At 45.4% G+C, this 17,908-nt stretch overlaps 1 protein-coding gene across 1 annotated transcript in view; it reads left to right on the top strand.

The window, feature by feature from the left end:
* Window positions 1-2,418: 2,418 nt before the first annotated feature.
* Window positions 2,419-17,908, top strand: part of SEC13 (SEC13 homolog, nuclear pore and COPII component) — a 38,984-nt gene continuing 23,494 nt past the window's right edge. Inside the window, exon 1 of the mRNA XM_078661684.1 lies at window positions 2,419-2,550. Within this exon, the coding sequence (XP_078517810.1) occupies window positions 2,548-2,550 (3 nt within the window). The 5' untranslated portion in view covers window positions 2,419-2,547. The remainder of the gene's footprint in view (window positions 2,551-17,908) is intronic.

Genomic DNA, 17,908 nt, shown 5'->3' with positions numbered 1-17,908 from the left:
ATTTATTATCTTTTAAAAGTGAAAGTTTTAAAACATAAACCGATTAACAATTCTGGCCTTGCTCTGATGATCTTTCTGTACCAAAAGGCAGGCAGAGGTCAATCTCCCTGCGTTTCCAGTTATTTATATAGCGTAAACTTGTCCCAAAGATATTGGGGCTCTTTACTTGAGTGGAAATACATGTATGCCAGCCCTTCCGATTTCGAGCCTAATCACTTGCCTGCTGATTGATTGTAAACATCCGACTTTGAGATTCTGCTGCTGACGGGCAATTAGTTATCAGTATGGTATCCTAAGCCTGCCTTGAGTCAGTATAGGGTTACATGTTGGGCGTGGAGTGGCTCATTGGCAAGGACTGAGGAAAGGAATTCAATGCAGCCAAGGTGCAGCCTATGCCTCATTTTGATGGGACTGCAGTGACAGGCAATTTTCCGATGTATCGAAGTGTGCTATGAGTAACCTGCTGCTCCAGCCTACCAATTGCCTGCAGCAGTCTAATGCACCATGACAATCAGACATGTGTGTCCCTCTAAGCCACAGAGCTCGCTCTTCCCACAGTTAAGCTAAAACAAAGTATTAATCCAATGGGGTAAGGCGATGCTAGCCCACAGCATTGGGGTCTCTCTGTTGCAAAATAGGTTCTTTCTGAGCCAGCTTCTTCACTGGGAACAAACCAAAGAAACCCCATATTTGCTCTGCGAAGGGAGTCAAACCAAAAAGAAGCAGTGCACTATGTCTGCCTTATTACAGAGAAATGTGCGCGGAAAAGCTCCGAGATTTTCAGATCCCATAAACAGGATTGTGACATTCATTTAGTTAAGATTTGTTTTTGTATTCTGGTACTTATAAGTCAATATTTTATTCACTGGACTATGAGTACCAGAATGCAAAGGAAAAATCTGGATCGCACAATATATCAATACTGTTCCAAAAGGTGAGATATTCGAGGCAAGACCCTGCGCTCTCCAGCACCTGCTCAGGAAAAAATAATTCTAGGTATTTGCACCTATTTCTTATAGAAAGTTTTGCAAACAAACTGCCATCAACTGTGTAATACCGTGCAAAAGTACAGCATTTTGACTAAAGAAAAAGCGCTGTGAGGCCAGATGCTTATCACCCTTTTATTCCTTTTGAAGCTTCAAAAGACCGCATTCCTTAAGAGAAAACATTGTGTGATGATAAATGAACTCAGCAATGAAGCTGCGGAATAAAACAGAAAAAAGAGCAGAGATAAGCAAAGAAAGAATATCAGAGTGAAAGTTAGGGTAGGGAGACTGCACATTAGTGACTTGTCATAAATGTTCAATGTTAATATTAAAAAAACACTTTCAATAAGGCAGCATGCTACACTCTACTTACTGGAGTGTGAAGAGCGTATTAGTATGAAGCACCATTTATTTGTATGTAAATGAATACTTATGAAATATCTGAACAGTGTTCGTTGTTCACTAATAAACAAATTATTCTGAAATTATCTATAAGGCTTTATTTTTTGTAACAAAATTAAACCAATTCAGAGAAAGTAATAAGCAAGCCCTCCTCAAAAAACCAGGCCCAGTTTAATTTTGTGAGTGCCTATGAAGTAAAGAGATAGTCATCTTTAAAGCATCCTCAAATCATCAAGAACCATCTCATCTTGAGAAGTCATCAACTGCTTATCCTCTGTTCATCAGGAATAATCACATCTTGTGGCGTCATCAGATACTCATTTTCAAGTCATCCTCAAATCATCAGGCTCACTTTTCTCAGCTCTGCTGATGACTTCAAGAGCTTGATGATGTCTGATGATGTGAAAATGACTTCTAGTGTAGTTGAATGATCATCCAATGAGTCTGGGATGGCTTCTAAAGTAATCCTGTTTGACCAGGGCCACTAGCGTGCATGCAGAGGGTGTTGCCCTAAGAACGTTACACTATGGATTACTCTTAAACCATAGTATTTGGTACTTTGAAGACCTTTTCGAGATGGCTACTATATTCGTGGTATGCTCCCAACAAATGCCTCAAGTGAAAAACGAAAAACATAGAGAGCGGACTCAAGTGTCGGTTTATGAAGCGCAGCTATCATGGTGGTCATGTTTTGTTATTTAGTTCAAGTGGCGAATTGTATCTAGTGATACGGTTTGGTTTAAGGGAGGGGACACTTAAATAAAAATGTTGTCCTGGAGAGAGAAACATGAATCTTTTTGTCCACGCTTTTGAATCGTCAAAAATGAATATGTAAATCGTAAAGTGAAGGGAAGTTAAACTATTGCGACATGCTTTTTGCGTACTGTTGTCTACATAATGCTCAGAGTGGCATTAAAAGTCCCCGAATAAACGAAATACCCACGACACCAGCTTATTTCCATGAGGCGCACAGGAATTGTCAGCCATCATGGTTTGGGCACCGGCTGGTGGTTGAAGCTGCACTTCCGGAAGCTAGGCCGGAAGTAATCCTGGAAGAGACATCGGGCGCCGCCGTGAGCTGCCACGTCTGAGAACGGCAGGAGCAAAGTTGGGCTGACTGGGGAGAGCGTGTGACAGAGCCGCTGCCTGAGCCTGCAACATGGTGAGCGCCGGGGGGAAGGGAAAGAGGAAAGCTGTCGATTGGGCCACCGTTTTAGGATCCCCCATTGGAGTTCTCTAATGCCTCCTTACCTGCGTCCACATATGTATTCCACATTTCAGCTCCTCTCTTTGGATACGAATCTGCCACAGGGTGCCTTCCAACCCTCCGCGTCCTTTCATTATGCACCTTCCCTGAAGTGCTTCTCTGCTCGTATGTGTCATTCGTTGGAGACCCTCAGTGGGTCATCAGTGGTACTATCCTGACTGGACTCTTCCTTTTATCCCCTGCTCTCAGTTTGGCTTATTATGTTCCCCCATTCCACCTTTTCTTCAGTTGAGCGGTAGTATTTGACAGTGACTGAAACATTTAGTCGTAAGCGTCCTGGGGCTGGTGGTTCTATTGACTATAGAACCGGGTCTCCACATAAAGATCCTTTAAGGAGTAGCAGTGAAGAAATGCTGTGGAGCCCAATGATGGCGAAAGGGGCAGTCTCAAACCGGGGGGAGGAAGAGTTTCCTCCAGGGCAGGAAATCGAAAAATAGAAGTGCAGCTACTCTGTACCAGAGTACCTGCTTGTTTGTGAAAAGTGCAGGTACTCTCCGTCTCAAAATAAAACAAGTGCAGGTACTCAGTACTTTGGAAAAAGAACAATTGATGTACAGAATGCAGAACAATGTCATACATTCACCCCAGTACAGAGATCCATAGTTTTTTTTGCTCACCATGCCATTCCAGTTTGGACCCAGCCATATGCAAATCAGTCTTGACCCTGCGCCCAATGGGAACAGACCAGTCCGAACTGCCAGACCAGGTCCTCCCTGAAATACAGGACACACATTTTGCTGCTATTTTCTTAGACAATTGTTTTTTCATGTGCTAGTGACCTGGTGTGTTCAGTTTGCATATCAGCTGGTGTGGTCTGTAGGGTATAGGACCTGTTTGCAGAGGCTTCTGTGAGTGATCATCATTTTGGAAGACTGTTCTCATCATCAGCAGATATTCAAAGATATTTGGACTGTGTGACGAGGAGTAGTTTCATCTTTATTGCTATGATTGGATGTGGAAAGATTAATCCAGGGCACGTATTAATCGATTTCCCTTTCGAGATATAAGGTTTACTCAGTTTATGATGCAATTTATAACATAGCCATGCTTATGTTACAGAAGTGTTGTGACCATGAGGAACACTTCTGTTTGTAGGGTATGTAGACTATCGGCAAAGGCTTCTGGGGCTTTCCAGAGATGTAGCCAAAAAACACGTCCACCCTGTCAATGCAGTGACTTAACATTGTTGTGACTGGTTCGATAAACATTACATTGCATGAACGTAAAGTCTGTGCTCACATACCAAGAATCACTGCACTTTAGACTTTCTGCTTTTTAAATATTAGTAATGCAAAAGGAGCTCATGACGGATTGAGCTATTATGTATCTTTTACATATGCATACCTGTGAAGTTAGAGGATCCAGCTTGGGTTTTGGAATATTCTAATGTTATTTTTCTAATATTTATACTACATGCTCAGTTGTCTTTAGGTCAGGGTTGTCCAACCTTTTCTGTGATGACAGTTACTCCTGCTGAATAAAAATCACCCAAGCTCCTAATATTAAGTTTCCTACTAGTGACCACTATAGAAAAGATTACATTAGTGGCCACCCCACTCAAGATTACCAGCAGTGATCACCTCTGTGCAGTAAGTGGGATTGCCAGCAGTAATGTAAAAAGGATTTGTCAATTTGGAATGTCTGTAGATGGGTAACAGCCATAGCAGAAATGCCCTTGTCACCAAGGTGATATTGCATGATTCACTCCAAATAAAAGCTTAATTATAGTTTGGAAATATGTTTTTCTTAAAACATCAGCACTTGATTTCTGACAACGTTTTTCTCAAAACTTCAGCACTTGAGTTCTGACAACACACACATTTTCATCTCATATGCGCACATTTCAATTTTGGGATACATAGGTTATTTTAACCAATCAAAAGCTTCTAATTTGAGAGGCTGGGTTGCACACAGTAGAGTTACTTCCAGGCAGCTGGAGAGCTGCTAGTAACTCCCGGAGTTACTCCTTGGAGAACCCTGTTTTAGATTCAGCCATCAGGTGGACAAACTGAGAGCAAGGGCCAAGGTTAGGTGAGACAAACGGGCAGATGATTTGTCCGCACACAGAAAGAAGGCTCGCTACCTGGTAGAGAGAAATTAAAGGGCCCAGTTTCTGAAAGCGTTTATACTACTTTTAGGAACCAGAAGCTTTTCTTGTGGCTAAGTTTTCTTAAGCTAAAATTTAACATTGAGAATTAATGTATTTGCTTTTACTTATCCCGTATCCATTATTTGCATAGTGAGCTCTCAAGAATTAGTCCGCTGGCGCACGCATGTACAGCACCTTACATTTTTTTATGATTGAGACGTTCATTGGTGTGATTTTTATTTGTTTCCCCACAGGCATTGGACATTTGCTCCTCCTCTCTCTGACTTCACCCCCACTCAATCCTCACACTGCAGGATAAGCTAAGAAACCCTTTCTTAAGTCTGGATTAAGTTTCCTCACCTTAGCCATGCTCAAAGTTTGACATTATTTGAGAACTGAGGAGTAGGAATCGGAGGCAAACCGATATCTGTTCCTGGTGGAACAACTTTCTTTGGAAAATATTAGTGAAAATGTTTGAAAATAGTTTTTCATGTGGTAAAAGTCCAATGCATCTTTGCAAACTCACCTCTCTGAGACCTTTGGAAACAAGTGGGTGAAAAGATAATTTGCTTTTCTTTTTCCTTCCATGGGAAACAACTGTGAGTTTCTTATGCCGCCTGTTTCTCAATAGCTATGTGTGAGCATTGGACAGCTCCTAAACCAGTATCAGACAAGCATCCCGATATAAGTGGATCACACCCAAATCCACTTCCAAATTGGCCTTTATTAAATTCAAATTGTGACTCTTATGATCTTAATATGCGAGCCTACCCGCTCTTTTTATGTTTCAAATGCAACTATGGTCTTCTTTTATACATTTGTACGTTTTTAAATTGTGAGTTTTTATTAATTGTACAATTAACTAACTAACTTCCAATTTGAAAATTTGCCATTGAGCCAGCCCAACAACACCACATGTAATGCCTCCCATTGATAAAATGTTACTGTGTGCTAGGCAAGTGGAATCTGGACACTACCTTATGAGTGACCTTCTGACCTAGAAGACTCTCCATCCACAGTGATGAAAGAAATCCTGGGAGGTGAGCCCATTCTGACCTCTCCCTTGCTGTCCAAGAAAATATGGTGGTCCAGGGTATTAACTGGCAACATTGATCTGCTCTGACAAATTCCCTAATTGACCAAAGGATGGAATGGACAAGAGTCCTGATGATGTAACTTAGACTGCAGTTACATTATTTACACTGGTCACCAAAAGAAAGTCACACATGAGTTACAGTGGCTCAAAGCCAGGGTACATGACTGTTTCTGAACTTGTGAAAGTGAACTCATATAAAACAAGTCTTATAAGTACTTTACTTTTTGGGGATCGTGCTCAAGTTTCTTTGCACTGTGCACAAAGCCTGCTGTAGCACTGGTGCAGATTAGCTGTAGAAACCAGGGCTTCAGCACACCCGCTCATGGGGTCCTGTGGTCAGCCACTCCACATATAGTCACCAAGGAGCCTTGCAGCTGAATAAATAGTTCAAGTTCAAGTTCGGACATTTATATAGCGCACTACTCACCCAGAGGGTCTCAAGGCGCGCTTGGGAAGGGGTTGAAAAATGAAGGGGTTCATTATTTGTCGAATAGCCAGGTTTTAAGTTCTTTTCTGAAGGAGATGTGGTTTTGAGTAAGGCGGAGGCGAGTGGGGAGAGAGTTCCAGGTCTTGGCCGCCAGGAAGGAGAAGGATCTTCCTCCCATGGTGGATTTTCGGATGCGCGGGACTGCGGCGAGGGCTTGATTGGACGATCTTAGTTGGCGGGTGGGTTTGTAGAAGGACAGTCGAGTGTTGAGGCATTCGGGTCCTAGATTGTAGAGGGCCTTGTGTGCGTGGGTGAGAAGACGGAATGTAATTCTTTTGTTGATGGGAAGCCAGTGGAGGTCTTTTAGGTGTCCGGTGATGTGATCTTGGCGAGGGATGTCCAATATGAGTCGCGCTGATGCGTTTTGGATGCGTTGGAGTTTTTTCTGTAATTTTGCTGTGATTCCGGCGTATAGTGTGTTACCATAATCCAGTCGACTCGTGACCAGTGCGTGGGTGACAGTCTTTCTTGTCTCGAGGGGGATCCAGCGGAAGATCTTTTTGAGAATGCGAAGTACGTTGAAGCAGGAGGATGAGACTGCGTTGACTTGTCTGGACATCGAGAGAGAGGAGTCTAGGATGAAGCCAAGGTCACGTGCATGGTCTGTGGGTGTGGGTGCTGTGCCCAGAGCAGAAGGCCACCAAGAGTCGTCCCAGGCAGAGGGGGAGGATCCTAGGATGAGCACCTCTGTTTTGTCTGAGTTGAGTTTTAGGCGGCCTTGTTTCATCCATTCGGCCACTCCTTTCATGCCTTCTTGAAGATTGGTTTTGGCGGTGTTGGGGTCTTTGGTGAGGGAAAGGATTAATTGGGTGTCGTCGGCGTAAGAGATGATGTTGAGGTTGTGTTGGTGCGCGATGGATGCGAGTGGGCTCATGTAAACGTTGAAGAGGGTGGGACTGAGTGATGATCCTTGTGGTACTCCGCAGATGACTTCAGTGGCCTCTGAGATGAATGGGGGAAGTCGGACTCTCTGAGTTCTCCCAGCTAGGAACGAGGTGATCCAGTCCAAGGCATTTCCTTGTATGCCGATGTTGCCGAGGCGTTGTGTGAGGGTGCTGTGGCAGACTGTGTTGAAAGCGGCGGAGAGGTCGAGTAGAATGAGGGCCACTGTTTCTCCGTTATCCAGTAATGTTCGGATGTCGTCTGTTGCTGCAATGAGGGCGGTTTCGGTGCTGTGTTTGGCTCGAAATCCGGACTGAGAGGGATCGAGGGAGTTGTTGGATTCAAGGAAGGCGGCGAGCTGGCTGTTGACGGCTTTCTCAATGACTTTGGCCGGGAATAGGAGGAGGGAGATGGGTCGGTAGTTTTTAAGTTCAGAGGGGTCTGCTGTGGGTTTCAGAGGCAGGTTGTGGCATGTCCTGATCCAGTCCTGAGGGCAGAACCGAACTACATGTTCTAAGATTGAATTCTTCCTCCTCGCTTACAATGTAGCTCCATGCAGTTAAATATTATTGGGTTGGGATACATCCACACATGCATTACTCATTCGACTGTAACTTTCCCCTCCCCATAGTGTATAGATAATTAGGCAGTTACATCTCACAAAAAAAGACCAAAAGCTTTTTTTAAAAACAATAAATGAATAGAATTTTGTTGTTGTTGCTGTATAAGTAACAAGCTGATTCAAAATAATGAAACCCTTTTTTAAGGAACTAAAGTTTATTTGAGGGTTCTGATAGCTGAGGAAAACTGCAGGGCACTGGATAATGTTCAGATCATAGATTTCACTTCTAACAGGACTAAAAGCTGATCTTATTGTAGCTCAATATAATAGTACTAATTTAATACACTGCAGATGAATATAAAGATTGATGCTCTTGCTCTGATTCAAACTTCAGATCTTTGTTTCTCGCACCGGCAGATACTTCCAATGGAAATACAGTGATGTGAAAAAGAAAGTACGCAATCTCAATTTTGTAATTTTGTGCATATTCATATATACGTAATCTTGATGTATTGTTCCTCACCAAGTCCTAGTAGTAGAAAACATAACATGTATTTTTTAAAGTGGATATTGAGCCATGAGGGGCATCTTGACACTGAATTACATATGATAATGACACCTAACTTATTGATACTCATTTTACCTGTCTCAGAAGGCTAAGAGGTTCGGCGCACTCTCTGGGATTCATACCTATGATCATGAGATCAAACACCGCTCCCTGCAGTGAGTGCATTGGTGCAATAAGCCACTTTGTGATAAATGAGACACACATTTCTCTTTGTCGATATTCATTACACAACAAAATCAGCTGACATTCTGTAGCATCCTCTGTGTGGATCTCCAATTTCAATAGTAACTTGAAGTAAACATTTCCTGTAAGAATTTCAGCCTTTAACATCGCCCTTAAGGAGACCTGACCCACTGCTTAAGCTCAATGATATTTGAGGGCTTTTGTTTGAGCTCTGCTCTCTTTAGGTCCGCCGCCATATCTCAGTAGATTTAAAGTCTGGACTTTGACTTGGCTGACTCTTTTCTTTTCAGCCATTCAGTCATAGATTTGCTGGTTTGTTTTGAATTGTTGTCTTGTTGCATAATCCATTTGTGGCTTAGCTTTAGTTCTTTGGCAGATGGTGTCGCATTTTACTATAGAACATACTAGTATGGACAATAATTCATGGAGGATATGCAATGATTGTGAGGAGTCCAGGTCTTGCTGCTGCAACGTTTGACCAAATCACCTCTTACACCACCATGCTTGTTCTGATGTTCTTGTGTTCATCTGCTGTCTTTGCTTTTTGCTTATATTTTGTTGTGCATAACTGCCAGTCAACTACATCTTGTTTTCATAATCCCAGAGGACATTATTTCAAGTTTCTTTGTTTCAATTAGGTGCTATTTTGCAAACTTAAGCTATGCAGCAGTGTACTTATTTGAGAGAATGGGTTTTATTCTGCCTACCCTACCAGGAGAGCTGTACTTGTTAAGTCTTTTCCTAATGGTAGAATCGTGAAAACTATTGTTCACCATACTGAGGGATGTCTGCAAATCTCTGGATGTAGCTTGGAAGCTCTTTACTATCTCTCTGAGAATCGGACATTCTGATCATAGCGTAAATTTGCTGGGGTGCAGACTCCTGGGAAGATTTTCAATCATCTTTAACTTTCTGCATTTGCAAATAATCTTTCCCACTGCAGAGCGATTGGATTCATACTGTTTGACAATTGCTTTATAACTCTTTCCAGACAGATGAGCAGCAATGAATCTTTCTCCGAGATCTGTACGGATATCCTCTTACCTAGGAGTAAAAGTTAGGACAAACATAAATGCTCCGGAAATTGACCATGTTCCTGGTTTTATATACTGGTACTAGCGCTTTATGAATTCATGCCCCCAGGATCCACAGGGGAACTGGGAGCATAATCAAGGAGGGAGGAGTGACCCATACCACCAAAGGCGAATGGCATCGGGGCATGCTTTGATATATAACGAGGCTGAGGGCTGGGAAACTGTCTGCAGGAGAGGGCTGGAAAGGGGTGGACGAGAGCGAGGAGCACCCTGGCCCCCTAGATACTATCAGCCCCCTTATCTCCCAACTTTCAATCGCTTTGATTGCCTTGAAATGGTGGATTGACAGTTCGAGTCGAAAGGTAGGGCACATTCCCATTTTTACGGGCAAGCCACACCTAATACCATAGGGGGAGGCGGGGACAATCTGTGCGCTTTATTATGCAACACTACCCAAGGCGAAGAACATGTAGTCCCCATAAACCTGGGAGATCCCCAACAGAGAGTAGAAATGGCACCAGAACCAGTGGATGACCATAGGGGACAAGGGCCTATAGGGGGGACATCCCCAAAAGACCATAACAACTTAATGATAAATCCAGGTTCACTGGAGTGTAGTCAGCTTGCCACCCAAACAAGAGAGTATCACACCTTAAAGCTGCTGTCATGGAATGTAGCCGGACTAACTAATAAAATAGACTCCCAATCGTGGGCTGACCTAATTGATTCCAAAAGTGTATGTCTCTTTCAAGAGACCTGGGCAAGGGAGGAGCACACTTTCCGGGGCTTTGACATATTTACGATACCGGCAAAATGGGGAGGGAGGGGTCGTCCATCGGGAGGACTTGCAATCTGGGTGGCATCCGATTTGGGTTGTCTAGCCACACGCCAAGATGTGGATTCAGAAGACATACTGGCCGTCCTCTTGGAATGGCCCAGATCGCCTAAACTACTTATAATAAATGTTTATTCCAGACCACTCCCTACATCCAGTGTCTCAAAAACTATAGAAGAACTGTCGTCTTTCTTGGAGGCCATTCCGGGTGGCACACCATATGTAGTGGGGGGGGATTTTAACTCGCATTTTGAGCCACTACCGGGCCTACTTGATGGACCCTCCCTAAAGGAGGATTCAAGTTGGCAGGTTCCACCCTCAGAGGCCCCCCCTCCGAGAGCTTGGACACCATTAGCCGTACAGATAAATACACTTACCCTCACCCATGGTCTCGGGGCTTGTAATGGCCGCGTCAAATCGGACATCCCGAGTAAATGTACATATAACAAAATAGGGAGAGAATCAAGACTAGATTATCTCCTGGTACAGTTATCTGCTTGGAATCTGGTTATAGACTTCAGAGTGATACCTAGAGAAGACAGCGACCACAATGCCCTGGAACTGGAATACGTCCTCCCTCGTACTGAGGTCAGGGTACAGGACGAACAAAGGGCCAGGGCAGGACATCTCCTGGAAAATAACAGAAAGAGAATAAGATGGGAGAAGCTGTCCACTAGAGACGATAAGCTAGCGATCCTCTACGCAAGGATCACACCGATTCTAGAAGAGGCATTCGCATCGTGGGCGCCATTGAGCACCCAGGAAAATAGAGAGCACCTCCGGAGTATACATGAACAATTACTTAAAACCCTAGAGATGGATCTGTTTAGCACTGGACCCTCTAGGACCAGGGGAATACACAAAGATGCCTGGTTTAATATCACATGCCGAAATGCCAAACGCGACCTTGTGCTTACAATTAAAGCGGGAGGATCGCGGGAGGAGATTCGTGCCAGAAGGAGGGGGTACAAGACACTCGTGGCAAACGTCAAGGTGGAGTGGGATCTCCAACATTGGGAGAACCTCTCTGAGTTACTCGCAATCAGGGACTCCCGCAAATTTTGGCGTGTGGTCAATCATGGTTCTGAAAATCTTCCATCGGCAATTGAACCAAATATTGCCCCGAGCGTGTGGCAAAACCACTACCAGTCCTTATATGCCCCGGAGGCTGAATTCTTGGAATCCCCACCCGAAATCAGGCAAAGTGTTCAGGTCCCGGAGGCTTTCACTGAAAAAGAGGTAAGGGCGGCGATCGCAGGGTTATCCTCTGGTAAGGCACCGGGGCTGGATGGGGTGCCGGGAGATTTATTCAAACAGGAACCGGGCATCTGGGCGCCCTACCTTCTGTTGATATTCAATGCAGTTCTTGGGGGGGATGGAATTACCTGATACTTGGCTGGGGGCGGAGGTGGTCCCGATATTTAAAAAGGGATCTCCTCTGCTTCCAGCCAACTATCGCCCAATAAGTTTCATTGACGTGTCGCAGAAGTTATTTGGTAGGCTAATACTCAATAGGCTACAGACCTGGCTGGATGAGACAGACACCCTCAGTCCACTTCAAGCAGGATTCAGAAGAGGAGTCTCCACAGTCGATCAAATATTTCGACTAAACATCATCTATTGGAAGACAGCACTGATCGAGGGCGGCACTCTGTATGCGGTCTTTGTGGACCTACGTGCCGCATTCGATTTGGTCCCAAGGGCAAAATTGTGGGAGGTAATGGCCGAGTTGGGAGTCCCTGGAGATATCCTTGAAATCCTAATCAGACTCCACAAAGATAACTATGCACGAGTCAGATGCGGGAAAGATGGCAAGCTGACCGATAGGTTCCCCGTTCGCAGAGGGGTGAGGCAGGGTTGTGTGCTAGCCCCGACCCTGTTTTGCCTCTTTGTGAACGGGGTGATAGAGCATCCGAGGAGGATTGCTAACATTGATGCACCAAAATTGAACGGCAGCAGGGTGCCCGCAATTATGTTTGCGGATGACACCCTGCTGTTGTCCAAATCACCTATGGGGCTACAGAGCGTCCTGGATGGATTCCTAGGCTTTTGTAATGAAAGGGGGCTTGATATCAACCCTGCAAAGACAACATTTATGATTCTCAATCCTAAGGCCAACAATCGGCCAAATCCCCGCCTGGGCACAACATGTCTGGAAAGGGTTCAGACCATAGAATACCTTGGGATAACCCTAAACCAGAATTTAACATGGTCGGCCCATATAACAAAAGCTAGCATGAAACTATCGCAGAGGGCGGGAGGCATCACGAGAATTGCTAGGAAATCCCCACTCCGCCCTTTGGCACCTGCCATCCACATTTATAAAGCTCAGGCTCGGGGGGGAATTATCTATGGAAGCGAGCTGTGGGGTTATACCTCGACACATACTATCCAAACCATAGAAAATAAATTCATCAGCCAGCTGGCTGCCCTTCCCCCAAGTACTCCACCACTCCCACTGAGACTAGACCTGGCTCTGAGACCTATCACGGAAGAACTGGGCCTCAAACCCCTGACCTACTGGCGTCGCCTGTGGAGTAGCCAGGATCTTGCCAACTACAGAGCGGAGCTCCAGGAATTTCTTACTTTACCAAATGCCACTAAAATTCCTTGGCTAAAGTACATAAGGAGAATGTGTGTGTGGAGTGCCTGACTTATGGTCGGATCCAGAAAGCGCGTACACAAGGATCTCCAGAAAAGCATTGTCTACTTTGTTTTACAACTACATGCTCCAAAAAACCCTGGATACCACTCGGGAGGGGTCCCTAACCGATCTCTTTATCAAAATCAAAGATTCGTACAGCCATGAATGTGTTTTGGATGGCATGACACCGGTGTTTACAAGGAAGATCTTTCTGCAATGGAGGTATGGGTCTCTCCCCCTAAGGTCCTTTACAAAGGCTTGGGCAGGTGGATCAGAGACTGTGGCGTGCCCGGCATGTGCATACAAATCGGAGAATGACTTGCATGTGGTTCTGTTCTGTGGAGCCTACACCAGAATCAGGAGATATTGGCTGGTTCCTCACTTAAAAAACTTGGGCTTCAGAACATATGCTCCGGCCTATAGAGTCCTAAAATCTGATCTATCTCCGCCAACAGTGTTTGCTATGGCAAAATTTTTGACTGCAATGTGGCGGGCACGCGCCCGAATAATTAAGGACACCGCAACACTGTGAACACCTCCTCTACCTTCCTTGTATCTGGCCTAAGCTATTTTTTTTAGAACTGTATTTTATATAGCACATTTCTATACTGCCCTTGTTGGGTTTTACATGTATTTCATTGAATATTTTATCTTGTATATATCTTTTATGATCTTTCATGATCGAAATAAAGATTTGGAACTTGAATCTTTCTCCGAGATCTGTACGGATATCCTCTTACCTAGGAGTAAAAGTTAGGACAAACATAAATGCTCCAGAAATTGACCATGTTCCTGGTTTTATATACTGGTACTAGCGCTTTATGAATTCATGTAATGAGATGTGCTTGTACAGTAGGCCCTAATTGTAATTACCTGTTTATATTGGGAACCATAATGGGTGATACATTTTCACATAAGGCATCTGAATGTTTGTTTAGTTAATGATGGCAAAGTGAAATGTGTGTGAGACTTGTCATACCAGGCTAGATTTATCTAGTGTTAGGACCTGTGAGGACTATTTGATCAGACATTGATATTTAAAACTATACACCCATAAGAAGATGTACTTTTTGCATCTCTGTAATCCGCATATGCTTCATTTTCCTAGAAACTAAGTGTTTTAGTCTGTATTGCAGTGGGTGATATCTAAACAAGCCAAAATGAAATAGTTCTTCTTTTTTTTTTTTGCCTTTGAAAGAAGCACAACATAGTTTTGCCTCATTCTAATCACAAGAAAGGTGGCCTGAGAAAATATGAATGCCATATCATCCCGCCTGTGTGCTAACTGTGAGTTCTGATCTCGCTTGGCCAATAAGAGCTGCATAGCTCAGGGGACTGTTGTGTATTTTAAGGATTCTTCTTTATTGTGTGCCAGTCGGGAAGCAACAGGTCAGATCAATGTTTGGACAGAAGTGAAATTCAATTTTGTACGGAGTGTGTCTAGCTGGCACAGGACAAGGAATACATTATTTTATTTCTGGTAATGTTAACATGCATATGGTGGTTCAGTACAGAAGCAAAATGCAGGGATGGACAAAGTATTTTATCTGTATTGGTTTATTTCGGAATGGTTACTATTTTTTCAATGGCTGCAAGTATTTGCTTGCTGGCGCCCTGATTTTTCTCCTTTGTCTTCCAATGAATTTGGTGTTCTTTAAAAGCACGTAATCAAACAGTAGGGAGGAGGAGTCTAGGTCCATTCAATTCCCCATTGTAATAGGTAATTAATCAGAAAGGAGAATGGACACTTGTAGCTTCATAACCATTGGTTATAATGGATCGCCCTCATAAACGCTATGATGCCAAATGCGGTGTATATCTGTTATCCGCCCCACGTTTAGCGTTATGGCATAGTCATCGGGTGTTCAATTACGTGCTGAATGCCAGCCTCATCCTGAGGCAACCTCTGGTCTGGATAGCAGTGTCTAGAGAATGAGGGGCACCCCCAGAGAGAAGGTAAAGGAAAGAAACAAGGTTTTTGATTAAAAAACAATGCCTCACCTAAAAAGAACCTTTAATATAAAAAAGGAGAGGTAATGTTATTAAAAATGGTTGGATATGGTGGTTGATCAAGTTACTGAATCACCTTTATATCTTTTCAAAAACGGTCGACATGTTTCTGCTCTTTCTGGCCCAGCCGGGTCTATAGAGCATTCGTCAGGACATACAGGACAGACAGATAAGTACTTACACCATTTGTGTAGTTTACAGAAAAAAGTGTCTTTTCAACACTTGATTGTACTGTTAGTTTCGCTTCCTAGAATAGGGAAACAAAAAGACAACCAACCACATTGTGAAATTCAGTTTTTTTTTTTTATATAGCACTAATTATGTTCTCTAATTTAGAGTATCTAACAGATAAAAGTGCATCGTGTTGTAAGCACTAACAGAAGGGGGAAACACTGGGGACACACCGGGTCCGAGTCAAGCACTGTGAGCCACATTCCAAAAAACAAGCATTTGCAATGCAATAGGTCTCGCATTAGGAAAGTTTGAGCTATTGGTATTGTAAATGACACATTTTTTATTTATGTGTTGGTTTTGAAAATAGCGAAATTAATAGCTTTGTCATTTATAATGCCAATAGTTTTAACTTTCGCAAATGTGACATCTTTAGCATTTGTAATGCAATATGTGTGGTATTTACATGACTTGGATGTATTGATATTACAAATAACAATGGCTTTTATTTTTTTAAATCATTAATACTTAAATAAAAGTTATTGTAATTTATAATGGCACTAGCTTAAATTTTTCTAAATAACTTTTGGGAAGATTATGTTCATTGTATTTTATTTTGACGAAAATCCAAGAACAGAAGTGAAATATTAAAAAAATTTTGGTGACATTTGTAATAAAGCTTGAAACATTGAGAGAACATATTTGAACCAGTTGTTGCGTACCAGACTTCAACATCAGCCAATCGCGTTGATAAAGAGGTTTCAATGAAAGGAGGGATTCCAGCTAGTCATAAATCTGTAAAATACCTATTTTAAGTGGCTTTGAAAACGTAATACTCGTTTTCGGGTCAGTAAAGACCACGATGGCCATCCCTCCATGAGGTCACGAGGGGAGCTGGCAAGAGGCGCTACAAAAAGGGACATTGTCGGGCGTGCCACGGCCCGATTTGTGGAATTCGGCTGACCCGGAAGAAGCCTAAGACGGGAAGCAAAGCGTGGTGCAATTGTCACGATACTAAGGGTCCATTGCGCGCTGGACGTCGGCAGGGTCAGAACTTGGGGCACCTACCGATACCTTGCAATGGAAACAGTCTTAGCACTCCCGCTCTTCAAGTCCGGACATGAAAAGAATGGGAAGAGCCCTCTTTTTCAACGGGGAAGGCAGATAGAACCTATGAGCCGCCCCCCACCCTGCCCCCGGCAGCGAATCCAGCTGAGAGGAGAGTTCGGCCCGCTGTGACTGCGGCGGCTGGGACAGTGCACGCACAGCTAGTAGCCAGAAGGAGGTGTGCTCGCGACAGGCTGAGGAGCGCGCGCACAGGTTCCAGGCAGCCACAGAGGCCTGGCACGCACCGCCTCCCTGTGCCGTGTCGCGGGTCTCGTCCCCTTTTCCTCTTCAGTTTGGAAGACTCCGCTCCTGGTAGTGCCACCCGCCCAGTGTGTGCACCGTGGGGCCTGTTTCCTAAGCTGGGGGCCTGCAACCGCCGCTCCCTGCGATGTTGGCGGAGGCTGGCGGGGATGCGTCCCCGGTCTGGGGGAAGCTGCCTGTTTTGCAGCCACTCTCGCCACCTTCTTCCCCAGCGGGAGATGATCCTATCGGTCCTTCCCCTGAAGCCGGGCCCGCCTTCCCACCACTGCCTCCTCCACCCGGAGCCTCCGGAGCTGCAGAGGAGCCTGACTCTCTAGGCGGGCCGGAGTACGAGGAGGAAGAGGTGGAGATTCCGCTGACCGCTCCGGCGCCTAACCAGTAAGTACCGATTCGGGGGTATGGCAGATCTCCCGGTGCATGGGGCGGGGGTGTGTGTCTGTGTGTGTGTGCAGGGGGGGTAGGGGGCGGCGGCGTGTGTATGCGTGCTGGGGAGCGCGCGCACAGGTTCTAGGCAGCCACAGAGGCCTGGCGCGCACCGCCTCCCTGTGCCGCGGGTCTCGTCCCCTTTTCCTCTTCCGTTTGGAAGACTCCGCTCCTGGTAGTGCCACCCGCCCAGTGTGTGCACCGCGGGGCCTGTTTCCTACGCTGGGGGCCTGCAACCTCCGCTCCGTGCGATGTTGGCGGAGGCTGGCGGGGATGCGTCCCCGGTCTGGGGGAAGCTGCCTGTTTTGCAGCCACTCTCGCCACCTTCTTCCCCAGCGGGAGATGATCCTATCGGTCCTTCCCCTGAAGCCGGGCCCGCCTTCCCACCACTGCCTCCTCCACCCGGAGCCTCCGGAGCTGCAGAGGAGCCTGACTCTAGACGGGCCGGAGTACGAGGAGGAAGAGGTGGAGATTCCGCTGACCGCTCCGGCGCCTAACCAGTAAGTACCGATTCGGGGGTATGGCAGATCTCCCGGTGCATGGGGCGGGGGTGTGTGTCTGTGTGTGTGTGCAGGGGGGGAGTAGGGGGCGGCGGCGTGTGTATGCGTGCGTGTCTGTATGTGTATGTGTGTGTGCAGGGAGGGTGGGGGGCGGCAGTGTGTGTATGTGTGCGCGCGCCTGTGTGTGTGTGTGCGTGTGTGCAGGGGGGTGGGGGCTGGCTGTGTGTGTGTGCGGTTAGTGCATGCGAGCCAAGCGAAAGCAGGGGCTGTGTGTGCGTCTGCGCAAGCGCGTCTCAGAATCGCGCTCACACGGACAAAACTGAGACTGGAAAAGCGCGCGTCCGACTCGTGTCTACATTCCCAGAAACGGACAGCAATAGTGTTCGAGCAGACCGCAAGCA

Source organism: Lissotriton helveticus, chromosome 9 (assembly GCF_964261635.1).
Source record: "Lissotriton helveticus chromosome 9, aLisHel1.1, whole genome shotgun sequence".
NCBI classification, from domain to species: Eukaryota; Metazoa; Chordata; class Amphibia; order Caudata; family Salamandridae; genus Lissotriton; species Lissotriton helveticus.
Note: the sequence above shows the minus strand (reverse complement) of the source record. Positions and strands in the feature narration are given on the sequence as shown.